The sequence below is a fragment of the Oncorhynchus keta genome, chromosome 22 (genome assembly GCF_023373465.1).
Source record: "Oncorhynchus keta strain PuntledgeMale-10-30-2019 chromosome 22, Oket_V2, whole genome shotgun sequence".
Classification (NCBI taxonomy): domain Eukaryota; kingdom Metazoa; phylum Chordata; class Actinopteri; order Salmoniformes; family Salmonidae; genus Oncorhynchus; species Oncorhynchus keta.
Window position 1 is genome coordinate 35,001,294 of NC_068442.1, and position 27,538 is coordinate 35,028,831.

General features: G+C 42.7%; 1 protein-coding gene across 6 annotated transcripts in view; it reads right to left on the reverse strand.

Moving 5' to 3' along the window:
* LOC118372706 (transcriptional repressor p66-alpha-like) overlaps nucleotides 1-27,538 on the reverse strand; it is a 45,472-nt gene that overhangs the window by 4,758 nt on the left and 13,176 nt on the right. For 2 of the 6 annotated variants that reach the window (XM_052475064.1, XM_035758666.2), the window contains exons 2-8: nucleotides 10,446-10,759; nucleotides 7,997-8,126; nucleotides 7,623-7,754; nucleotides 5,829-5,903; nucleotides 2,578-2,697; nucleotides 1,909-2,103; nucleotides 1,438-1,705 (exon numbers count right to left, since the gene is read on the reverse strand). In XM_052475064.1, the coding sequence (XP_052331024.1) occupies nucleotides 1,438-1,705; nucleotides 1,909-2,103; nucleotides 2,578-2,697; nucleotides 5,829-5,903; nucleotides 7,623-7,754; nucleotides 7,997-8,126; nucleotides 10,446-10,753 (1,228 nt within the window). In that variant the 5' untranslated portion in view covers nucleotides 10,754-10,759. Of the gene's footprint in view, nucleotides 1-1,437; nucleotides 1,706-1,908; nucleotides 2,104-2,562; nucleotides 2,698-5,828; nucleotides 5,904-7,622; nucleotides 7,755-7,996; nucleotides 8,127-10,445; nucleotides 10,760-27,538 lie in introns of all 6 variants that reach the window. The other 4 variants (XM_035758667.2, XM_052475063.1, XM_035758669.2 and 1 more) reach the window with 4 other exon arrangements.

Genomic DNA, 27,538 nt, shown 5'->3' on the forward strand with positions numbered 1-27,538 from the left:
CTATGGGGGTGCCACAGGGTTCAATTCTCGGGCCGACTTTTTTTTCGGAATATATCAATGATGTTGCTCTTGCTGCGGGCGATTCACTGATCCACCTCTACACAGACGACACCATTCTGTATACTTCTGGCCCTTCCTTGGACACTGCTATCTAACCTCCAAACGAGCTTCAATGCCATACAACACTCCTTCCGTGGCCTCCAACTGCTCTTAAACGCTAGTAAAACCAAATGCATGCTTTTCAACCGTTCCCCGCCTGCACCCGCACGCCCGACTAGCATCACCACCCTGGATGGTTCCGACCTAGAATATGTGGACATCTATAAGTACCTAGGTGTCTGGCTAGACTGTAAACTCTCCTTCCAGACTCATATCAAACATCTCCAATCCAAAATCAAATCAAGAGTCGGCTTTCTATTCCGCAACAAAGTCTCCTTCACTCACGCCGCCAAACTTACCCTAGTAAAACTGACTATCTTACCGATCCTCGACTTCGGCGATGTCATCTACAAAATAGCTTCCAATACTCTACTCAGCAAACTGGATTCAGTTTATCACAGTGCCATCCGTTTTGTTACTAAAGCACCTTATACTGCGACCTGTATGCTCTAGTCGGCTGGCCCTCGCTACGTATTCGTCGCCAGACCCACTGGCTCCAGGTCATCTACAAGTCCATGCTAGGTAAAGCTCCGCCTTATCTCAGTTCACTGGTCACGATGGCAACACCCACCCGTGGCACGCGCTCCAGCAGGTGTATCTCACTGATCATCCCTAAAGCCAACACCTCATTTGGCCACCTTTCGTTCCAGTTCTCTGCTGCCTGTGACTGGAACGAATTGCAAAAATCTCTGAAGTTGGAGACTTATCTCCCTCACCAACTTTAAACATCTGAGCAGCTAACCGATCGCTGCAGCTGTACATAGTCCATCGGTAAATAGCCCACCCAATTTACCTACCTCATCCCCATACTGTTTATATTTATTTACTTTTCTGCTCTTTTGCACACCAGTATCTCTACATGCACATGACCATCTGATCATTTATCACTCCAGTGTTAATCTGCAAAGTTGTAATTATTTGCCTACCTTCTCATGCCTTTTGCACACAATGTATATAGACTTTTTTTTCCTTCTCTACTGTGTTATTGACTTGTTTATTGTTTACTCCATGTGTAACTCTGTTGTCTGTTCACACTGCTATGCTTTATCTTGGCCAGGTCGCAGTTGTAAATGAGAACTTGTTCTCAACTAGCCTACCTGGTTAAATAAAAAATATTTAAAAATAAACTTTTCAAATAGAGCAAGGTGCTAGAATGAGAAGAACCCATGGCAGCCAACAAACAACTCACTGTAAGAGTTTAGCTAAGACTACTACTGCCACCATAAGACCTTGTGCTGACGCAAGGAATCAATATGTTTGATTAAAGTATAAACCCACCCCGTCCCAGTGTGTCCAGCAGGTTCTGCACCACCTCCTCCAGGCCCATCAGGTAGATGAACTCGTTGTTGGCTGCTGACGGCAGGAAGTTGCGCTCGGGCGAGGGAGGTTTGGGAGGAGGGATCTCCAGCAGTGTCTTCTCCAGCTGCTTACGCAACGCCAGCTTGGCAGCCGCCTGGCGAGCAGCCGGGGACTCGTTGGCCTGGACCGTGGACACGCCACTGCCCATCGCGGCCTGAGACGTCACAGATGAGCCCTTCTGAGAGCCCTAGGAAACAGAGACACGCTCACTAGTCAGGATGAAATTAGATGAAGAAATAGTGCTGTTGGGAGTCCAACACTGTGGGGATGCATTTCTGAAATGTTCGTTTTGGAAGAGGACTTAATGTAAGATGCTGGCCAGTACACTGGTGACCAGGCAATAATGTAGTAATGTTTCTGACTGACCTGGGTGATAGAGTGTGTTCTGACCTGTGGTATGTTGACCAGGACGTTGGTGTTGGGGACATTGGCCACCCTGATAAGGCCCTGCTGGATGACCCTCTGACCCTGCACCTGGACGTTGGGGACCGAGGCCCTGGGGGCCAGCAGCAGGGGAGGGGGGGCCGACCCAGAGTGCTGCTGCTGCCGCAAGGACGCGATCTGCTGGGGAGACACCGCAATGGGCTGACAACGTTACACACACACACACACACACACACACACACACACACACACACACGGCAGGAAATAAGGAGAGGAGAAGGGGGAAGTGGAGTCACACACAGGGACAGGGACAGAGAGAGTGTAATGTTTACTGTTAATTTCTAGTTGTTTTTAGTTGATATTGTTTTGCATCTTCTCACTGCCCAAAGCCCATTGAATTGAAAGGACATTGAGAGAAAATATGTCAATATCATATCACTGTCAAATTAATTTACTGGAATAGACTGACAAGCACACTGCGTGTAGAACCAACTAGTATTGTGCATTTAGTCTATTACTTAGAGAGAGTTCACTGCCAAGGAACGTGTTTTACAGCATGAAAGTAGCAGAAAAACATATGAAAAAATACACGGATGTCGAATTCATATTAATAAGTCACATTGCACAAGACAACAATAAAATAAGTTAAACAGTAATCACCAGAGAATAAATTACCTGTGCCCCTCTGACGAGGGGTGGCATGACAGTCTGAGAGTTCAGTTTGGACGGGACGTGCTGCCCACCCCGGACTAATGGAGGAGGGATCACTATGCCTGAGCTACGGCCTGACGACACCTGGACACAAAACGACACCAGGGTTTAAACTTTACACAACCAAATCTTATTCATCGCATACACAAACATTTAGCAGATGTAATTGCGGGTGAAGCGATATGCTTGTGCTCCTAGCTCCAACTGTGCAGAAATATCGAACAATACAATCTAAAAGTAAAAGAATGGAATTAAGAAATATTAGGACGCGCAATATCGGAGTCCAAAGTGTGTGCGTGTGTGTGTGTATGTGTATACATACACTACCAGTCAAAGTTTGGACAAACTTATTCAAGGGTTTTTCTTTATTTTTACATTGTAGAATAAGTGACATCAAAATTATGAAATAACACATGGAATCGTGTAGTAACAAAAAAATGTTTCTCAATCAAAATATGTTATATTTTAGATTATTCAAAGTAGCCACCCTTTGCACATTCTTGGCATTCTCTCAACTAGCTTCAACTGGAATGCTTTTCCAACAGTCTTGAAGGTGTTCCCACATATGCTGAGCACTTGTTGGCTGCTTTTCCTTCACTCTGCAGTCCTACTCATCCCAATTGGGTTGAGGTCAGGTGATTGTGGAGGCCAGGTCATCTGATGCAGCACTCAATCACTCTCCTTCTTGGTCAAATAGCCCTTACACAGCCTGGAGGTGTTTGTCCTGTTGAAAAACAAATGATAGTCCCCCACTAAGTCCAAACCAGATGGGATGGCGTATCACTGCAGAATGCTGTTGTAGCCATGCTGGTTAAATGTGCCTTAAATTCTAAATAAATCACAGACAGGGTCACCAGCAAAGTACCCCCACACCATCACACCTCCTCCATGCTTCACGGTGGGAACCACACATGGAGATCATCCGTTCACCTACTCTGCATCTCACAAAGAAACGGTGGTTGGAACCAAAAATCTCCAATTTGGACTCATCAGACCAAAGCACAGATTTCCACCCGTCTAATGTCCATCGCTTGTGTTTCTTGGCCCATGCAAGTCTCTTATTATTAGTGACCTTTAGTAGTGGTTTCTTTGCAGAAATCCGACCTTGAAGGCCTGATTCACGGAGTCTCCTCTGAGCAGTTGATGTTGAGATGTGTCTGTTACTTGAACTCTGAAGCATTTATTTGGGCTGCAATTTCTGAGGCTGACAACTCTAATGAACTCTGCAGAGGTAACTCTGGTTCTTCCTTTCCTGTGGCGGTCCTCAAGAGCGCCAGTTTCATCATAACACTTGACGGTTTTTGTGACTGCACTTGAAGAAACTTTCAAAGTTCTTAATTTTCCAGATTGACTGGCCTTCATGTCTTAAAGTAATGATGGACTGTCATTTGTCTTTGCTTATTTGAGGTGTTCTTGCCATAACGTGGACTTGGTATTTTACTAAATCTTCCTTATACCACCCCTACCTTGTCACAACAGAACTGATTGGCTCAGAACGCATTGAGGAAAGAAATTGCACAAATTAACTTAACAAGACTGTAAATTCAAATGCATTCAAGGTGCCTACCTCATGAAGCTGGTTGAGAGAATGCCAAGAGTGTGCAAAGCTGTCATCAAGGCAAAGGTTGGCTACTTTGAAGAATCTCAAATATATTTTCATTTGTTTAACACTTTTTTGGTTACTACATGATTCCATGTGTTATTTCATAGTTTTGATGTCTTCACTATTATTCTACAATGTAGAACATAGTAACAATAAAGGAAAACCCTGGAATGAGTCGGTGTGCCAAACCTTTGACTGGTACTGTATATATAGATATAGATAGGATAGGATGTATAAGCATTATGGACAGTATAGTGATAGAAAATGCAGTCTATCTGAAGAATATGTAGGATAGTATATATATAGAGAGAGAATAACGTATATACATAGATGAAATGGGTAAAACAGTATGTAAACATTATTCAAGTGACCACATGATCAACCCATACTATGAGGGTTGACTCCTAACGCAAGATCCACATTTAATTCAGACTTTGGTAAATCATGATTTAATGGAAATTAGATTTGACCATGAAAGCATCTTGTGATGATACCACATGATCACTGTTGACATTTGCTGGCAAGTGGCCAGTCCCTTTCACATCATATTCAATCAATCGTTCTGTAAAGACATATCAGGTAGAGGCAAAACAGAGCCATGTCACATCAGCTGTTGTGTCCCAGCAAGATGCAAGTGATTACTTCTGACAGCATGGTTGAACAGACACACTGATAACAAGCTAGTACAGAGAGCTTAAAATGTGCTTAGGGGTTGAATGGATACACTGATATACAATTACAAGGAGTGTGAATGTGCTGTACATCCCTCCCTTTGCTTATTAAAGCAATAAGGCATGAGGGAGTGTGGTATATGGCCAATATGCCACGCCTAAGAGCTGTTCTTATGCACAACCCTTAGCCGTGGAATATTGGCCATATACCACAAACCCCCGTGATGCCTTACTGCTATTATAAACTCGTTACCAATGTAATTAGGGCAGTAAAAATACATGTTTTGTCATACCCGTGGTATACTGTCTGATATACGATGGCTTCCAGCCAATCAGCATTCAAGCTCGAACCACACAGTTTATAGATAGATATATCCCCTCTGTAAATTGTATATTCCGACTGTAATCAGCTTATAATCCAGAGTTATGTTTAGATAGAGAGTTTATTAGTCACATGAACAGGGTTGCAGATGTGAATGAAAATCTTAAGCTTCAAGCTCCAACAGTGCAGGTCAAAGGGAAGTGAATGAAACCGTAAAATTAATAATAACATACATATTTACAACTAACATGATAAATTACCATTGGGGTGGGGGCAGTGAAAATGTCAGTTGAGGGGGGTGGGAATATCTATAGGAGGAGAAGTGGGAGGGGGGATGGGTAGGAAGTCCAGGAGGGAGACCGGGGTAGCAGTGGTGTGACTAGTGGTGGCTATTCAGCATAATAAATGTCAATTGGGTGGGGACAGGGTAAATGTCCATTGAGGTGGATATTGTGTATGATGTCCAAGTAGACTCGTGTCTCTATTCTGTTTGTATATTGTCTATTGCTGGCAGCACCACAATAAGGCAAAAATATAAAACATATTTTTTAAAGGTGATTCTGATAATAGCAGTAATGTAATGACTTGTATAGTAGCGGTGAGCAGTAGCTGTCTGTACCTGTAGTGGTCCTTTGCCTGATGCGATGCTGCCTCTGACCAGCGGTGGAGGAGTAGCCACAGAGCCAGAGGTTGGCTGGAGAACAGAGGGAGGGAGAGAGAGAGCGAGAGAGAGAGAGAGTGAGTGAGACCAGACAATTGATGGCAAGCTTTGTGCATGTGCGTCTGTGCGCGTGCATTTGGAAATTATTCAGACCCCTAGACCTTTTCCACTTTTTGTTACGTTACAGCCTAATTCTAAAATTGATTAAATAGTTTTTCTTCCCTCATCAATCTACACACAATACCCCATAATGACAAAGTGAAAACAGGTTTTTAGACATTTTTTGCACATTTCTAAAATAAAACAAACTGAAATATAATATTTACATAAGTATACAGACCCTTTACTCAGTACTTTGTTGAAACACTTTTGGCAGCAATTACAGCCTCAAGTCTTCTTGGGTATGACACACAAGCTTGGCACACCTGTATTTGGGGAGTTTCTCCCATTCTTCTCTGCAGATCCTCTCAAGCATTGTCAGGATAGATCGGGAGCGTTGCTGCACAGCTATCTTCAGGTCTCTCCAGAGATGTTTAAATCGGGTTCAAGTCCGGGTTCTGGCTGGGCCACTCAAGGACATTCAGAGACTTGTCCCGAAGTCACTCCTGCGTTGTCTTGGCTGTGTGCTTAGGGTCGTTGTCCTTTTGGAAAGTGAACCTTGCCCCCAGTCTGAGGTCCTGAGCAGATTGTCATCAAGAATCTCTGTACTTTGCTCCCTTCATCTTTGTCTCAATCCTGACTAGTCTCCCAGCCCCTGCCACTGAAAAACATCCCCACAGCATGATGCTGCCACCACCATGCTTAACCTGGCACCATCCCTACGGTGTTCTCCATACGTGACGCTTGGCATTCAGGCCAAAGAGTTCAATCTTGGTTTCATCAGACCAGAGTATTTTGTCTTTCGTCTTTAGGTGCCTTTTTGCAAACTCCAAGAGGGCTGTCATTTGCCTTTTACTCAGAAGTGGCTTCGGTCTGGTCACCATAAAATGCCTGATGTGTGGAGTGCTGCAGAAATGGTTGTCCTTCTGGAAGGTTCTCCCATCTCCACAAAGGAACTCTGGAGCTCTGTCAGAGTGCCCATCAGGTTCTTGGTCACCTCCCTGGCCAAGGCCCTTCTCCCCCGATTGATCTGTTTGGCCGGGCGGCCTGTTTTAGGAAGAGTATGGTGGTTCCAAACTTCTTACATTGAAGAACGATGGAGGCCACTGTGTTCTTGGGGGCCTTCAATGCTGTAGAAATTTTTTGGTAACCTTCCCCAGATCTGTGCCTCGACACACTCCTGTCTCGGAGCTCTACGGACAATTCCTTCAACCTCATGGCTTGGTTTTTGCTCTGACATGCACTGTGAACCCTGGGACCTTACATAGACAGGTGTGTGCCTTTCCAAATCATGTCCAATCAATTCAATTTACTACAGGTGGACTCCAATCAAGTTGTAAAAACATCTCAAGGATGATCAATGGAAACAGGATGCAGCTAAGCTCAACTATGAGTCTCATAGCAAAGCGTCTGAATACTAATGTAAATAAAGGTATTTTTTTCAAATATATTTTTTAATACATTAATACAAAATGTCTAAAAACCAATTCTGGCTTTGTCATTATGCGGTATTGAGTGTAGATTGATGAGGGATTAATGTAATTCATTTTAGAATAAGGCTATAACGTAAGAACATTTTGAAAAAGTACAGGGGTCTGAATACTTTCTGAATGCACTGTAAGTGTGTGTACGTGTGTGTGTTTGTTTAGATGCCTTCTGTACAGTGCTCTCCTTCTGGATCTGGCTGTGTCGTAGTTTCTTCAGCAGCACCAGCTTGGCCTCCTGGAGTCTCAGCTCCTCCTTCAACTGTTTGATGATGCACTCCCTCTCATCTGGGCTGCTCTTCTACACAAAGGAAGACAGCAGGGGATCATACACACAATTACATTAGAATTGATTTGCATCCATCATGGATGAAGACACATTGGGAGTAGCACAAAGAGAAGAGTTGTTCTCTCTGTGTGTGTGTGTGTGTGTGTGTGTGTGTGTGTGTGTGTGTGTGTGTGTGTGTGTGTGTGTGTGTGTGTGTGTGTGTGTGTGTGTGTGTGTGTGTGTGTGTGTGTGTGTGTGTGTGTGTGTGTTCGTACCCTGAGCAGGTCAGTGTCTGTCTTTCTGTAGTAGTTCAGGCCGTTCACGATGGGGATGGACAGCTCGTTGTCTGACAGCACTATGACATCATTGTTTGGTGACAGGGGCTGCCTCTCTTTCTTTACGTCACTGAGAGAAGAGAGAAGAGAGAAAAACGAAAATGAAATAACTAAACTCAACTTTACTAGTAGGAAAAGACATGGAAAGCCAAACCCCCTTTCCTCACGCAAATTCATTTGTGCGTGATCATACAACACTCATTAATCATATTACAAATGATGGCCACAATGGCCAGTATGCAAACAGACAGAATCAGCATTCGTCCAGTAGAGGGCGGTAAATTATAACTTTTCAGTGATCTACGAGTGGGTGGATACTGTTGAGATACCAAAGTCGATCTGAGATTCATAGACCCATCATAGTGGAGTGGGAGCTCTGTTCACAGCCCGGTCTGAATAAGAGCCTTCCTCTTCATATCTTTTCACTGGTATGGTAGTGTCAGAAAAGTGCCAAAAGTAGTGAGTTTATGACCAAGTTGTAGGCCCAGCCTGGGAGATTACATCTGGCCTCATTGCTTCCTCCATGGCTGTAGCTAGCTGTTGTTTCCTCCAGCCTGAGGAGGACAAAGGGGAGCAGCGGTATGTAGTGTGGAGCCTGTGACAGAGAGGCCGATGGAATGCCCGCACCCCCCCCCGACACAGCAGGCGTCCCGCTCGTAACCTGTGGGTGGGGTTGGTGACTCTTGGTAGGGACAGTAGCTGTGCCTGAGGCCCGGTATGTCAGGGACCCACCCCTCCCAGCTGCTGACACCAGAGTCGCAGAGCAGAGGCCTACAGGAGACATTGGAGAGGAAAGCGAGAGGGGAACGTGGCTAGGACCCAGCCTATTGTATACACTCTCACTCACTCATTTACTGACCGTGTGTCTTGGGCTACGGTGCAGAAGGTAGGGCACTCAACAAGGGCACAGTCTCCCTGGCTGGTGCAAAACATCCCAGATCCCTACTGTGGTTACAGGGCTGACGCCTGGTTCAGTTTAGAGGGGAGGCAGAGGGAAATACAGTAGCTATGATTCACAATCACACCATCCACAGCTGGTTATTCAGGGGCCATGTAAAGCAATGGCCCACGTTGGGCAAAGAGTAAACTGATGGATAGGGAGGCCCCCCAGACACACACACAGTGACCAAACCAGGAGAAACTCTTAGCCCTGGCAATGGGCAAAGTGAGGGTTATTATCTGTGGTGACAAAGGCGATCTCCTCCACCCTGAAAGCTGATTAGACAAGCCACGTACCTGGTTACATAAGATCCAGAACCTCACTGCTTATTTTTCTACTAGCTACTGCTTCTCTGAAAATCTGCAGTATTGACTTCCACTGAATTAGTAAACTCGTGGGGGAGCAAAGTATCAGGTAGAAAAAGTGCAGTCCTTCAAACCACTACTCATGAAAGTGGACCGAAAAGTCATCAACAGTTCTCTCTAGCTAGTCTAATAAGGTCTATCTGGCCAAAATAGTGTTTTTTAAAAATATATTTATAATTCAATGAGAGTGGAATGCAATGCTTATTCTAGCCAATCGCACCCTGTTTATGAAAACAGTTGGATCAAAATGCTGGATCTCCTCTACAGTGCAAACACTACAAGTTCAATAAAAAAAACGTTGAAACTTTAGCAGTACAGGCTTAGGGTGATGCAAAGGTGACAAGGGAAAACTTCTGCAGTACATAAAAGGTCCTTCCTTGGAGGCTAGCTTCCTTTCTCACTACTGCCCTCACCTCTAGTGTATATTAATCACTCTACCGAGTGAAGAGAACGCGTGACATCAGGCATTTCCCTGCCCTGGTCATGTGACACACCCACCCAACAACAGCCCCTCCTTCCCCCAACTGCTCCTTCCAATCTCCAATGTGGAAACCATGGCAACGGCCAGCTGGAACCAGTTTGTGACAGTTTGTGACCTTCATTTTGTGTAAAGTGAGGCAGAGTTCAGGTGCTGGAGAAAATGGAGGCAGTCAGCCAGAGCCTCAAACTTTTCAAAATGGGGGCAGGCCACCCTGAACCGAGGGAGTACAGACATGCACTTCCTGTGTGAGAAGCCCCACTCGCTAGCTAGTGCAGACAGTAGTTCAAACACACACACAGTAGTTGTCAAGCAAATGTCCCTTTCCAGTCAAAACAAAGCAGTAGAATAATCTAATCACCTAAATAGACCCTGTACAGACTCAGACACAATCCATCATATTTTAAATATGCACCACAGGCCAGATGGGAAAAATAACAATTTAGACCAACATTCAAAAATGAAATGTAAATCCAGGGTGTGACGGTAATACTATTAACAAAAAGAGACAGTGTCTGAGGGTACCACAGTTCAGTTAGGACTGGTTCAAATTTACAGCTAGATAGAGTGTAGGCTACCACAGTGTGTGTAATCAGTTTGTTTCACCTCTTGGATGTGCTCATATCTACAGGCCTGTCCCCGGTCTGCACCTCCACTTTGATGGTAGCCTTAACCTCACCGGTCTTCAGGATGCTCATGCTGGCCACCTTGGCTGTCTGCTCAGTCCTCACCACATCTCCTCCTCCACCCACAGCCACTAGAGCTATAGGTCCATCTGCTGCAGGTAGCAGGTCACAGTTCTCCAGCTTTACCTTCTTACTGTCCAGCTCCCATCCAGGGCTGCCAGGGGCAACCACATCCCTCTCCAGGGCCCGCTTCCGGCTGCGTGTCTGACGCACCGCCTCCTCCGACATCACTGCCTGGGATAGAGAGAGGCGGGGGTTAGAGATATGGATAAACACACAGGTCAGTCTGTGGACAGCATAGTTTTCTTAATGACACACTGCCTCAAAATTAGTTGAAAGTTCAACACTGGCTGATAATGAGTGTGGTCTTGCAATACAAACAATGAAAACAGCACAAATCAAACCTAAATGCCCACCAGGGCACCATATCAGTGGAGTGTGGACTGTGGTAGCAGGCTGGGTATTAATTCCTCCAGCTGTACTGGGGAGGGGGGCTCTCTGTCTGACTGACCTATCCGCAACACAGTCTGAGTGCCTGTTCCCCAGATGCTGACCCAATTCCCCCCTCATTACCATAACAGAGGATGTAGAAGGGAGACCCACTCAGCTCAAACACCAGCTTCACCCACAACTATTACACCGCACAACACCATAGATAAAGCATCACTCAAACAGACATGCAAATATCTCACAGACACACAAATGCAGGTTATGAATTGAAACAAGAATCAAAAGTGTGACCTCGAAAGTGTGTGCGTTCTGGACTAGAGTTGAGGTACAGGGAAACCTACTCTTATCTCCTTTCAAACGGTCTGACTTAAATAGAATTGTCTCATCTCTCCCCTTATAGAGGTCCTAAACAATCATTGGGGCAGCCACTGTATACATGTGTACACACTAGAGGTCGACCGATTAATCGGAATGGCCGATTAATTAGGGACGATTTCAAGTTTTCATAACAATCGGAAATCTGTATTTTTGGGCGCCGATTTGCCTTTTTTTTTTTACACCTTTATTTAATCTTTATTTAACTAGGCAAGTCAGTTAAGAACACATTCTTATTTTCAATGACGGCCTAGAAACGGTGGGTTAACTGCCTCGTTAAGGGGCAGAACGACAGAGGGGGATCCAATCTTGCAACCTTACAGTTAACTAGTCCAACGCAATAACGACCTGCCTCTCTCTCGTTGCACTCCACGAGGAGCCTGCCTGTAAATTGCTAGCCAGCATTAAACTTATCTTATAAAAAACAATCATAATCACTAGTTAACTACACATGTTTGATGATATTACATAGCGTGTCCTGCGTTGCATATAATCTGACTGAGCATACAAGTATCTAAGTATCTGACTCAGCAGTGGTACACAGAAGCAGGCGCGTAAACATTCATTCAAACAGCACTTTTGTGCGCTTTGCCAGCAGCTCTTCGTTGTGCATCAAGCATTGCGCTGTTTATGACTTCAAGCCTATCAACTCCCGAGATGAGGCTGGTGTAACCGAAGTGAAATGGCTGGCTAGTTAGCGCGCGCTACTGGCTCTGAGCCTTGGGGTGGTTGTTTCCCTTGCTCTGCATGGGTAACGCTGCTTCGATGTGGTGGCTGTTGTCATTGTGTTGCTGGTTCAAGCCCAGGGAGGAGCGAGGAGAGGGACGGAAGCTATACTGTTACACTGGCAATACTAAAGTGACTATAAGAACATCCAATAGTCAACAGTTAATTAAATACAAATGGTATAGAGGGAAATAGTCCTATAATTCCTATAATAACTACAACCTAAAACTTCTTACCTGGGAATATTGAAGACTCATGTTAAAAGGAACCACCAGCTTTCATATGTTCTCATGTTCTGAGCAAGGAACTGAAACGTTAGCTTTCTTACATTTTTTTTTTAACCTTTATTTAACTAGGCAAGTCAGTTAAGAACAAATTCTTATTTTCAATGACGGCCTAGGAACAGTGGGTTAACTGCCTGTTCAGGGGCAGAACGACAGATTTGTACCTTGTCAGCTCGGGGATTTGAACTTGCTACCTTTTGGTTACTAGTCCAACGCTCTAACCACTAGGCTACCCTGCTGTTAGCACATAACACATATTGCACTTTTACTTTCTTCTCCAACACTTTGTTTTTGCATTATTTAAACCAAATTGAACATGTTTCATTATTTACTTGAGGCCAAATTGATTTTATTGATGTATTATATTAAGTTCAAATAAGTGTTCATTCAGTATTGTTGTAATTGTCATGATTACAAATACATTAACAAAACAAAATAGGCTGATTAATCGGTATCGACTTTTTTGGTCCTCCAATAATCGGTATTGGCGTTGAAAAATCATAATCAGTCGACCTCTTGTACACACTTCTCCCATCAGATAAAGAAAGCTGCTGACTCAAGGTCTTTTTCATCCACTGTGACATCAGAGCAGAGCTCCACATGACCCTTCCCAAGATTCCATGGGAGACATGAAGCACTTCCCTGAGAACTGGTTTAAACCGGTCTGTGGTTTTAATCCCTGGAGAAACCAACTGGCAGCGGGAGAGGCCACAGCCGCCTGCAACTGGGGAGGGAGACAGCATCGCCTGGATTCCAAAACACAAATGTCTGCCAGCGAAAAGGCCACTGAAACTTTTACACAGACAACTGAAGGACAAAAAAAAAAAATCTATATCACCGAATCGATCACCATCAATAGGAATCCACGTAGCCTATAAAGTCGAATGGAAACTGAGATTGTAACTTTATTTTGGTGTAGATCCAACCATTTAAAACACTGATTGCCAATGATCGCACCGAAGCAATACGGACTCATTCAGAAAAACAAAATAGCACCAACTTAGTTGGGGTCTAAACTTAATGTTGGGAGTTAGAATAGTAGAATACACAAGGTGCAATTTTGAAATGTTATTGTGCATCAGCAGTCTTTCTTTTTACATCAGTCATTGACAGTCACTCATTTAGCCCATGTCAGCTAAACATGTTTAATGTTTAATCTAAACTTGGAATCATGGTCGAATTACCAACCAGGGGGGGGGGGGTTAATGACTCAGATATACTTAAACTATTTTTCTCTCCACCCTATTCCAAAATGTGTAGACTTGCAGGAAATTAGTTATACATTTTTTAAATATTTTATTATATCCACCCCATGGCAAAATGTGTAGAATTGTAGCCAACTTGCTTTAAAAATGCAAAATGTTTTCTACGGCCCATGGCAAAATGAGTAGAATTGCAGGAAATTAACTATAACACTAAAGAAATGACACTCCGCTGTCAAGCGGGGGACCGCTAAAATGTTTTGCACAGAAGTTAACAAACTTGAATAATAAAACATGGCATGTAGAAATGTTGAAACTGTTCGCAAAACAATGTCCATACAAGCTAGAACACTTTACAATGCAAGAAGATACCGGTAACTTCCAGCTTTGTAGCTCAACTTTCCTTGCTATTCTAGCTGACAGTGAAAGCTAACATCAATTGACTACCCTAGTACTTTGTTTGTGATAATATGCAAACCAGAACACAAAATATGCTGATTTTAAAGATGAGTGCCACCAAAAACTGCATTCATTCACTTATTCGGACTCTCTCACGTCTCTCCAAAAGAGTATCTATTGCCTATGCTCTGTTAATGTCATTACTGGATAAAGAGACAGCAAACATTTTTATAAAAGCAGCTACCTCTATGCAAATGTTTTTTGATCACTACAAGAAAATAAGTCCCAAATGGAAGGGAAACAGATTGTTTGTCATCAGCCAAAACAAGCTCAATAACTTAATGCATGCAGACTCCTATTGAATATGGATTCAAATCAAATCTTATTGGTCATACACACATTTAGCAGACATTATTGCAGGTGTAACAAAATGCTTGTGTTGCTAGCTCCAACAGTGCCGTACTGTGGATAGGCCTAGGCTACAGTAAATCTTGATTTATCTATAGAGATTTCCCACACAAATAAATGATTGGTTAAAAACAACATCTAACAACATAATGGCAATCAAATTGATTGCATAATTGAGTCATTCATGCATGCATACATGGCAGTCTCTGAAAAATGTTACCATAACAAAATTATGATGTAATGATATTGAACTCAAAAAGATGCCCAACGACTGAACAGAGCAGTGGCAGAGTTTCTCTGTCTGGATCAAGTGCCATTCTGTGACATTAGCTAATAGGCCTTTTTTTTTTGCAGTGACATTGTTTCGGTACCGTTTTTGTATCAAGTATTGTGATGGTATCGATTATTGTGATACTAAACCTGGTATCGAAGTCAAAATTCTGGTATCGTGACAACACCAAAAGGCTGGCTCTGACTGCATGTGTAGCAGTGTTTCCATTAGCCGGTAATAACCAGCTTTTGCCAACCACAAAAAAATTAAAAATTAAAAGCTGGGAGAAAAAAATATCCCATTGTAAAATGATGCTTTTTTTTTGCCTATTCATTGATGAAAATAGTCAATGTAAATACATTTGACCGGTCATGCTTATCGGTGTATGGGTTAATTTGCATCATTTAGTGGAATTAAATTGGTGCGTGTGTATTTTCATTAGTCGTTATTATTCTTATTTATCACCCGTGCACAGCATACAGATACAGACCCTAGCTTAAGCGAAAAATCTGTCAGACAACGTGAAAGCTGCTGCTACAGAGTCTGTTGCTGCTGGAGTGAAGCGTGCTTTAAAATCAAATCGTACTTGTCACATTCGGCAAAAACAACAGGTGTACCATTAAATGGTTACTTACGAGCCCTTTCCCAACAACAGAGTTAAAAAGCAGGAAAAAATACATATCAAATTTGCACAAAAAAAAAAATCAATAGAAACACAAAATAATGAGGCTATTTACAAGGACTACCGGTACTGAGTCAATGTGCAAGGGCATGAGGTAGTTGAGGTAATATGTTTTATAAGCCAAATCATTGCCCAACAATTCTAAATATAATCTAATATTAAAACTGTAGCTCAGTTGGTAGAGCATGGCGCTTGTAACGCCAGGGTAGTGGGTTCGATTCCCGGGACCACCCATACGTAGAATGTATGCACACATGACTGTAAGTCGCTTTGGATAAAAGCGTCTGCTAAATGGCATATATTATTATTATTATATTGATAGCCATCCTTAAAAAAGAGCTACTATCTTTATTTCTCAACTGGCAACTGAAGTGCACTTCCCATTCCAGTGCATATAACGGTAGGCACCACTTTGTAATGAGCTGGAGGCAGTACGCATTTTGAAAACATATTTCAATTGTTTGAAATCTGAACGTTTTACTACATATCTTGAGGTATCTTTACCTCGCTTCAAAGTAGCCTAGCCAAAATACGACCAACCATGAAAGCAATTTTCTAAAGACTGCCATATGCCATTGAAACCAGCAGCCTATTTCCCTCAATTTCTATAATTGTCCAGTAGCCAAAAGGCACAATCCTTATCATATTAGCAACCCATGCTAGGTTGTTGAATCTTTAGATGTCCACGGATATTTTCATCTCTCCCATGTGCGGTGCGAGTCTGACAAGTGTTTTTCCACTAACAGCATTATGGAACGAACATTCACGCACGTAGCCTTCTGCCTTGTGCGAATTGCTGTGCATATAATGTGGAGAAATAATAGTTAAATCAACATTAAGCTAAAAACGTTCTGATCTGTTGCATCAGCCTCGTTTCAAAAAATATATTTAAAAAAAAAAATGGATGTAGCGTAGGCCTACCAGTTGTATGAATTTGGGATCTATCATTCCACAACTGTCCCAGAGTCTGTTTGGAATAGGCTGTTCCTTTCTCGCACAGAACGACAAGCTCACCAATAGAATTGGTACACTTTTCTTCTATAGGGATAGTAGATAGACAGAGTAGGGGTTTTGCAGTTCATTACTTGTCTTGTTGGCTGAGGAAAAGTCAAATGTGGACATTTATCCCTACATCTTCAAACGCAAAACGGAACTCGGTAAGGACGCACTTCGTTGCATATTCTAAATGTGATTTCTGTCATTCTGAACACCGTGGATGGACGCCCTACACACACCCAATGCATATGGGTCCAGTAAATTTCTCAAATGTCCAGTAAATTAAAATGCTGCCGGTCAAATGTCCCGTGCCACATTTTTCTAATGGAAAAGCTGATATGTGGGTACGCAGACCTAAGCCACTGCAGCCCCTCATGTTGCCCATCCCTGCTGTAGAATAAAACATTCACCAGTGCTCTGAACCTTGTTTACTCTTTCACATCTGGAGACCAGAATTTTGACCATGTTCAATTAGTCAGAAACTGTGCCCTATGAATGTGCTGGCACATTAGAATCAGGGCTTTACATGCTTGAAAATGTCACTGGTATGGCTCACATCAAAACAGATAGCACCCTGGTGTACCTTGAAGAGTGTACAAGGCCGGCCTAAACACTCAGCCACTCAGGATACTTTCTGCAACAGGGCAATTATCATGTCATCTTGACACTAGCACAAAAAACACATTCACCAGTCAAGTGCTCCATGTCAAGGTTAAGGATATACATGTCTCAAGTCATTTGCTTTGATGACTGTTAGCTAAATCTATGAATACTTTATTCAGAAGGTCCACACATTCAGCTAGGGCTTGTCAAGTGTGTGCAGTTCACTTTGTCACAAGTGAGTTTGTTGTCAAAAACCACTTGATTGCCAGTTTATTGGAACTGTAAATGAGTTGAGTGGATCAGTCTGAAATCCTCCAACGCTGGTTGGGACTGGGGTTCAATTCCCACTTGACTTGTTTGAGGCACACATGAGAACAAAAGAAGATACACATATTTTAGAGGTCAGACAGGTGCTTGGACTTTTGAGTAATTGATAGCCGCACATACATGCACGCCAGGATACCAATCCCAGCCACTCCTAGCACTGATGCTTAGGCTAAAGTAAACAGCCTCCAATGGTCCTCTGACAGAATAGGAACTCAAACTCCAAAATTCTCTAACATGACAGGCTGATGAAAATGTCCAACTCAGCATTTTTCTCCCACTCAGTGACTACATTGCCACTGAGATGTACTGGTCCTGAACATCCCTTCACTGTCATCCTCCACATCTGCTCAGAGCTCACAAAATGTGGCTATTTTCAAGGTGGGAGGGGCAAAAAGACCCTCAAAGCAACATCCACTGCCTATTGCAGATCACGTTACAATCAAAACATTATTGCAAAATGTAGGTGGGGCTGGGAGCATTGCACCCGGCTTATAAAATGGCGGGTGAAACACTTGAGCTAAGAGGAGAGGGACTGGGCTCTGCAACATAACAAGGACAGATGTGCCCTGTTTTTGCTCATTGATGTGTACAAAGGGCATCCATCTGAAGGGGGTGGAGCATTCATAAACCACACAGCACACAGCTCTTCACGATCCGGATGCTTAAGAAATCCCACTACGACCTCCCACGAGCAATCAAACAGGCAAAGCGTCAATACAGAACTAAGATCAAATCCTGCTACGCCGACGCTGACGGATGTGGCAGGGCTTGCAAACTCTCACGGATTACAAAGGTAAACCCAGCCGTGAGCTGCCCAGCAATGTGAGCATACCAGACAAGCTAAATGCCTTTATGCTAGTGTTGAGGGAAACAACAACCATGCATGAGCGCACCAGCTGTTCTGTACGACTGTGTGCTCTCACACTCCGTAGCCGATGTAAGACCTTTAAACAGGTTATCATTCGCAAGCCGGCGGGGCCAGACGGAATACCAGGATGCGCTAACAAGTTTACAAGTGTCTTCACTGACATTTCCAACCTATCCCTGACCCAGTCTGTAATACAAACTTGTTTCAAGCAGCCCATAGTCCCCGTGCCAAAGAACACCTAGGTAACCTGTCTAGATGACTATTGCCAAAAGCACTCACATCTATAGCCATGAAATGCATTGAATGACTAGTCATGGCTCACATCAAAACCATCATCTCAGACACCCTGAGCTCACTCCAATTCGCATAAAGGCCCAACAGATCCACAGATGACGGAATCTCAATTGCATTCCACAAAGCCCTTTCCCATCTGGAAAAATGTACACATCTAAGAACGTGGTTCACTGACTACAGCAAAGCATTCAACACCATAGTCCCTGCCAAGCTCATCACCAGGCTCAGGACCCTGGGACTGAACACCTCCCTCTGCAACTGGATCCTGGATTTCCTGACTGGTCGCCCCCAGGGGCATGGGTAGGCAACAACAAATCTGCCACGCTAAGCATCAAAAAGGGGTACACTCAAGGGTTTAAGTTTGTTAACGACACAACGGTGGTAGGCCTGATCAACAACGACAATGAGGCAGCCTATCGGGATGTCAGGAAGTGACGAGTCTTGGTGGTTCCAAACTTCTTCCATTTAAGAATGGAGGCCACTGTGTTCTTGGGGACCTTCAATTCTGATCTGTGCCGTCACACAATTCTGTCTTGGAGCTCTACAGACAATTCCTTTGACCTCATGGCTTGATTTTTGATCCGACATGTACTGTCTACTGTGAGACCTTATATAGACACGTGTGTGCCTTTCCAAACCATGTCCAATCAATTTAATTTACCGCAGGTGGACTCCAAATCAAGTTGTAGAAACATCAAGAATAATCAATGGAAACAGGATGCACCGGAGCTCACAGCAAAGGATCTGAATACTTATGTAAATGTGATTTCAATTTTAATTTATGTTTTTATAAATTTGCAAACATTTCGAAAAATCTGATTTACTTTGTCATTATGGGTTAGTGTGTGTGGATTAGAGGGGGGGAACAACATACTTTACGAATGCACTGTATATGTAATGTATATCCTCGTAACCCTGCACAACAACTCAGTACTGGTATTCCCTGTATATAGCCATGCAATTTTTACTCGTTATTGTTATTCACTGTGTTTATTCCTCATGTCACTATTTCTATTTTATCTTCAACTCTGCATTGTTGGAAAAGGACCCTTAAGTAAGCATTCCACTGTTCGTCTACACCGGTTGTTTACGAAGTATGTGACAAATCAAATTTGAGCTCACACATTAACACCCAGTGACCCTGGATGGGACTGGTGGTCACTGAATGCGCTCCCTGAATGCAACCAGGGACATCAGGGCCTAAAATGTCCGCAGGACCTGAGGGGCACGATACAGTGTAGTATGAAGCAAGGTAAGACTTGCCTCGTTATTTGAAGTGAAGCAAAACGTTCAGGTTTCAAACAATTATACTGCCTCAAGCTCACATTGTAAGCACGTATGAACTGCTCTTGGTGTCGGTCTACATGATAATCATAGGAGCCAGAATGGCCGCCTCAATGTCCTCCCTGCTGATGACATCCAGTGGAGTCATCTCTAAGGGAGCTATTCTTGTTTGTAGCTCAGGCGTGCATCACGGTCTGTCTCCATGGCACATGGCTAGAGCCGTCTCATAGGAGATGGATGGCATCATGAAGATGCAACATCCAGGGTGCTGTAGGCCCTGCTTCTAAGCAACAAAGGGAGGAGACCAAATAGAACATCAGCGTGTGTGCGTTCAAGATGGAGACGCACAATATGTGTCTGTACTCAACTGTTACTTCACACTCAGACTACCTACCACCCCATTGAAGCTCACTTGCTTTTTGCCAAGCAATGTCTATCTGTGAGAAAAATCAGGAGATTTTTCATTAGACAACCCCTGGGATGACAGGAAAATAAATCAGATAGTAGAGAAAAAGCAGTAGAGTACAGCTAAAACACATGTACTAAAAGGAAAGTAAGAGTCTATACATTCACTGCCATTCAAAGCGACACGAGAGTGAATGACTGGGAAATAACATTGCATCAGTCTTTCAGCCTGTCATCTGCACTGATATGGGGCTGAGAGAGCGTTTTGGAAGCAGTTGATTGCCATAGTGGGATGATGAAAGAGAGCTTAGAGCCCATACAAGGACAGATTGATAATTACATTTATTTGTGCTTTTCACTATAGCACTCGGGTGTCAATCAACAGAGTGTTACTGTGTAGGCATTGCTTTCAGTCAGTGACCTCTATTCAAGAACATTAAAAGCATTTCATCATGAAAATATGAGTTCAGGATTTCTTTCAAAACTTGGCCAGGACAGACTAAAAAATATGTTTACTTTGAAATTGAGGGGAGATCATTATCTTGCTATAGGCAGAGGACCAACTATGGATCTATACAGAACAAAAATATAAATGCAACATGTAAAGTGTTGGTCCCATGAGCTGAAATAAAACAGAAATTTCATACACACAAAAAGCATATTTCTCTCATTTTGTGCACACATTTATTTACATCCCTGTTAGTGAGCATTTCTCCTTTGCCAAGATAATCCATCCACCTGACAAGTGTGGCATATCAAGAAGCTGATTAAACAGCATGATTATTACACAGATGCACCTTGTGCTGGGGGCAATGAAAGTCCACTCAAATGTAGTTTTGTCACACAAAAGGTAGCGTGAAATTGGCATGTTAACTTCAGGAATGTCCACCAGAGCTCTTGCCAGATAATTGAATGTTAATTTCTCTACCATAAGGCACCTCCAATGTGATAGAGAATTTGGCAGTACGTTCAACCGGCCTCACAACCGCAGACCATGCGTAACCACGCCAGCCCAAGACCTCCACATACTGCTTCTTCACTTGCGGGATAGTCTGAGACCAGCCACCCAGACAGCTGATGAAACTGAGGAGTATTTCTGTCTGTAATAAAGCCCTTTTGTGAGGAGAACTCATTCTGATTGGCTGGGCCTGGCTCCCAAGTGAGTGGGCCTATGCCCTCCCAGGCCCACCCATGGTTGCACCCCTGCCCAGTCATGTGAAATCCATAGATTAGGGCCAAATGTATTTATTTCAATTGACTGATTTTCTTATATGAACTGTAACTCAGTAAAATCGTTGCGTTTATATTTTTGTTCAGTACAGAATCAATGAGTGGCATTAGGCAATATCTGGCAACTCCAGTGCCAGTCAGGAATATAGTGGAATTTGGGAGACTTACAAGTTAATCAACACCTGTAAGGGTAACGTTAAATAAAGGAATTGACAGATCTGACTAAATTATGAATTTCAGGCAAGCTAAACACCATCACATCTCAATCCTCCATTCAAGTATGTACACCACATTTGGGAGTGGGGTGAGAACCAATGTCACTGTGTTGATACTCAGCACATAGCACGTTATAAAGTGCTACCTGTTTGCGAAGGTGATGGTAACTTAAGAGACAGAAAATGAATGCTTTAATGAGTCTTGATAAAAACAGTCAGGGTTAATCTACACATTCTAAATGCAAACAATCAGCTCAGGTGTCATAATGACAATGGTTAAGGGCACTAATTTATTGCACCATTGCATATATACCCATGCATTTGCATAGTGATACCAGCAAACGTACATAACGTTAGAGCTCTCAGCATCAAATTAACTGCACTATCAGTACAATGCCCATCCCTACAAGATTCATTACCATCCATTGATAATGGAGTTGCATGCAAAATAGCGAGTGGAGGGAGATTACTGGTTTGTGTTCCCTAGAGATTATGGCGAGGACACTAAGGTCTCTAGTAGAAAACAAGGCCTGGGGCAGATCTAGCCAGGGAGAGCGAGAGAGAGAGACAGCCAGAGGAGCAACAGGCCACCCAGCAGTCTGATCACGTGTCCATTCAGATTAATATTAAACACACCAACATTGGTGTTGCTTTTTATTGCATCGTCCAATTTCCACCCTGATCGCAAGCAGAATGAAGCTGCACACACACCAGGCATTTTTCGCTTTCATGCTTTGATTGCAGACCTGTACTGTTGATGACTTCTTACCAATTTACCATTAGAATTTAAGTGAATTATTCCATGTTCAGCGATTCCTGCTAGAAACAATGGCCATAGTACACTAGGCAAGATGGAGAGCATAGAGAACATATTACCTACCTGGTTTGACTCTCCAATGAGCTCATTCTAATTTCATGGGCAGTCCTTTAGGGAGACAGAGTATTACGATTGATCCATTTCCTCAGGTAGCTAGCATCTACTATCTGATATGTTGGATGTAATGATCTTCCCTAGGGACTGGACATGGCAATTAAAGCGCAAGGATGCTTTTGAATACAGGCTCTATTGGATCCAGTGAGGGGGGGAACAACAGTATAATATTGCCCAATAAAATGGGCTGCACACAAAGCCATGAATCTCCTCATGCAATGAGTTTCTCTTCCCTGTGATACGTTGACTCAAAATATATTTCTAGATTTTATTAATGCACAATTAATTTCTGTTTGATTATTCATTTGAGGTCACATTTAGGTTGAGAAGGACATGTCCAAATTACTGAATGAATTTTGAAAGAAACTGGAGGGAAAGTCAACCCACTGAACCCAGTGCTGTTTTTGGAATATCTGAAACATTGCTTAATCTGGCTTCACCAAACTGAGTACATGGGTACTAAACAGAGAGAGGGAGCAAGCTGACTAGGTGGTGGGGGAGGGGTGACTGGCCTGGCCATAGATCGACTGTACACTGACAAACACTCTTGCTCTTCTGCGTCCTCACTCTCCCTCGTTCTCTCGCTCTCTCTCCTATTGGTTGTGGCAGAGAAGGTTCCCCTACTGGTTCGGTACTGAACACCAAGGGTTAAGTACTGCCATTTTAACACCACTGACAGATCAGGCCATTAGGGTGTTACCTAACAAAATGGAAGCCTTTAACCCTGCATCTGCCAGTTAGGCTCCACCTGGATTCCACTTAGCAACATGACGACGAACGGCATGGGCAAAGCCCAGGAAGTGCAGCCAGACCACTACACGTGACCACAAAGGAATGCGCACATGCACACACTGACACACACGGAACAGACGATCACTCACAAACACCAAGAACACTGCCCCCCTTCTCATACACACACACAGTCTCGGAGAAGGACAGAACTAGTTGACAGCGTTTACAATCACAATTCAGGCCGATCGAGGCGCGGCATGCACTACATTGGGACATTAAGAGCAGATGAACTCATATCATTAATAAAATGAAAAACCAGGAGCTGTACATCTGATCTTCATGATGAACCGGCCAGCGGATAAACTCACCAGCTACACTAGACTTGTTTTGCCTTGAAGTCATGATTTTTAATTCCATTATCTCCATTGAAGTTCAGCTTACCCTGCTTATGGTCAACTACAGGACCCTAATTCTCCATAACATCAAGTGGAGGGTTACAATAGGTTATTGGTCAGTGCTGACTCCGAGCAAACAATGACTAGGCCTAGCTTAACTCAGAATAACTTAGCTGTCTAACCAGGGCTCTAAAGTGTGAGAAAAAATTGCTGTGACCACAAGTTTTATTTTGAGAGCACTTTGTGACTAGGAACAAAATCTTCCAGATAATAATTGTTTTGTGCTGTACCGTTGTGGCCCTAGAGAAAGAAATTGAGTGCACATTCAATAGGGTCATGGTTGCACCATTACTACAAGCAAAAGCGGTTTGCTTCAAGCCCAACCAAGTCAAAATATCTGATCCATATTACAGCCGCAACATTTTAATCTTCCTATAAAGGATTGTGCGCCGTTCTAACACTACTTGCACATCGTTAAACATTGGTTTACACTTTGTTCAGTCATATTACCTCATTGGCTAGCTAACCACCTAGTAACAGAAAAAGTGATAACGTCTTCAGCAGATCAATGACCATAGCAATGCGTGAATGACAGAATCTTGCATGTTGACATCATAGGACATTTTTAAAGAAATGTGTTTGTGCAGGTACAGCCAACTACAGCAAAAATAATATTGCGATATTGCCAAAACGACCAGATCAAATGTTCAATGTAATGCATTTCAATGGGAAAAAGTGCTTTTACACAATATAGAAACCTACTTTTGTAATTTCAATGAACGGTAGTGGTATCAACATTTTAGCTTTTATAATAATAGTCTTTACAATGTTACATACAGTATTAGTTTCTCGGGCACAACATGTGCTTCAAAAGTAGCTCAGAGGTTGCGTTATTAAAACCTCTTTGGGTTAGGGGGCAGTATTTTCACATCCGGATGAAAAGCGTGCCCAAAGTAAACTGCCTGCTACTCAGGCCCAGAAGCTAGGATATGCATATTATTAGTATATTTGGAACAAAACACTCTGAAGTTTCTAAAACTGTTTGAATAATGTCTGGGAGTATAACAGAAGTGATTTGGCAGGCGAAACCCCGAGCACAGTCCATCCAGGGAAAAAGATTTTGGAGCTCAATCTGTTTTCCATTAGATTTCTATGGCAATCCCTTTTTAATAGAAATACGCTTGCAGTTCCTATGGCTTCCACTAGATGTCAACAGTCTTTAGCAATTGGTTGATGGTTTTCCTTTGATAAATTAAGAAGTAGCCCTGTTATTTCCATGTGTCACTCCAGGTGCACTCTGTTTTGGGGCGAGCGACCTGGAACGTGCTTCCCTTTGTTTTCGTCCGGTATTGAGCACAGTAGTTCCCGTCTTAAATTCGACCGATTATTTACATTTAAGTATACATCAATTTGGATTAGCAACGTTGTTTGAAATGTTTGGATAAAGTTTACAGTTAACTTATTAGACACTTTGTCGGCATGTTGGGCGAGTTGGAACCGGTGTTTTTCTGAATCAAACGCGCCCAAGTAAATGGACATTTTGGGGGTGTAAAGAAGCAATTTATCGAACAAAAATACCATTTGTGATGTTTATGGGACATTTTGGAGTACCAACAGAAGAAGATCTTCAAAGGTAAGGCATGAATTATTTAGCTATTTCTGACTTTTGTGTAGCACCTGCCTGGTTGAAATCTGATTTTCATGTGTTGGTTTGCTGGGCGCTGGGCCAATGCTAGACAAGCATTTGTGTAAGTTTATCACAGCCTAGCATAGCATTATGCCTTGCTAGCAGCAGGCAATCTTGTCACGGAAATCAGAAAAGCAATCAAATTAAATCGTTTACCTTTGATGAACTTCGGATGTTTTCACTCACGAGACTCCCAGGTAGACAGCCAAAGTTCATTTTTTCCATTTGTTCTTCGCGTTTGGCTGAGAAATCACCCGGAAATTGCGGTCACCACAACGCCAAATTAGCTCCATAATATCGACAGAAACATGGCAAACGTTGTTTAGAATCCATCCTCAAGGTGTTTTTCTATTATCTATTCGATAATATATCCGTCGGGACAATTAGTCTTTAACTAGGACCGATTGGAGTAATGGCTACCTCTGTATTTTACGCGAGAATCTCTTTCGGAGCCACCATGTGACCACTTACGCAATGTGGCCGCCTTGGGGAATACGTAGAAAGCGTAAGCTCGTTGATGGTACATTCACAGCCAAATAGGGAGTCATTGGAACGCAGCGCTTTCAGAACCTGGGGCACTTCCGGATTGGATTTTTCTCAGGCTTTCGCCTGCAACATCAGTTCTGTTATACTCACGTTACAGTTTTGGAAACATTAGTGTTTTCTATCGAAAGCTGTCAATTATATGCATATTCTAGCATCTTTTCCGGTTTTATTTCTTCAAAAATGAAAATACTGCTCCCTAACACCAAGAGGTTAAAAATGCAGATATTAACCTCTTAAGACTAGGCCTCAATTACTGCCCCCTTTGGAGGAAGTGCGTGCCCATAGTAAACTGAAAATATTTTTTCCCAAAATTGCTAATATATGCATATAATAATTATTATTGAATAGAAAACACTAAAGTTTCTAAAACCGTTTAAATTATGTCTGTATGTAAAGCAGAACTCTCAGGGCAGCCTTTCTCCCAAACTCTCTCTTGTCAAGAGAAAAGTTGGGTCAACTTTGACGTCATCGCCCCCACCCTTCCCAGGCAGCTACCGATCTGGGAACAGTATGTATGTGTTCAGCGCGATGCCTGCTTTCAAATGGTGTGTTCATTGTGAGAATCCCGCGAGCCCTCGTCATTTGGCGGGCGAAAATGTTAGTGTCACTCTCCAATACATGCACTCTATTGCGCGCGGCCAATTTGGGGCACGTTCTTTTCCAAGGAACAGCAATTGAAGGCGGTTTGTCTGTTCGCGCTGATCATTGTTTTACATGCTAAAAACATCATAAAGCTCGATTCTGCACATAGTTTGACCAGTTTAGTCGACATATAATATGTAAATTTGAAGTTTTGATGCGCAAGAGTGCGGGATCAGAAGTCATTTTGGGTGCATTTCAGCTGAAGCTGTTAGCATATGCTAATACAGAGACGCACAACGTGAAACCAAACGATGTATTGGGTAAGTATGACTACTTCTACGTCTTCTGATCGAAGAACATCAAAGGTAAGGGAATATTTATGTGGTTATTTTGGGTTTCTGTGGACTCCAAACGTAGAGGAGACATACTGCTAATATCTGAGCACCGTCTCATTGTATAGCCAGTGTACGAATTCTGTAACGTTAAAAATAAACGTAATACAGCGGTTGCATTAAGAAGAAGTGTATCTTTGTAACTATATGTAGAACATGTATATTTAGTCATGTTTATTGCTTGTTATCTGACGTTGTCGGAGCTATCATCATTTCTCCGGACATTTGAGTAGCATTTTTTGAAATGTCGTCATTGTAAACAGAGATTTATGGATATAAATGGCATATTATTGAGAAAAAAAAATGTATTGTGCAACATGTACTATTACTGTCATCTGATGAAGATTTTCAAAAGGTTAGTGAATTATTTATTTTTTAATCCTGCTTTTATAATTTTATATTTTCTGGGACAAAATGGCTGCCTCTCGTCTTTTGTTTCGGTGGTGGTCTAATATAAATATGTGCTATGTTTTCGCCGTAAAACATTTTAGAAATCTGACTTGCTGGGTAGATGAACAAGGTGTTTTCATTTGAGCTATTGGACTTGTTAATGTGTGGAGGTTAAATATTTCTAAGAATATTTTTTTGCATTTTGCGTTATGGTAATGAGCTTGAGCCGTAGTCACGATACCGGATCCGGGATGGGTCGCCGCAAGAAGTTAAACTATAAAATTAAAATAAATCCCCTGCATTTTATATTGAAAGTCAGTGTTTTTTGCTTGAGTGATC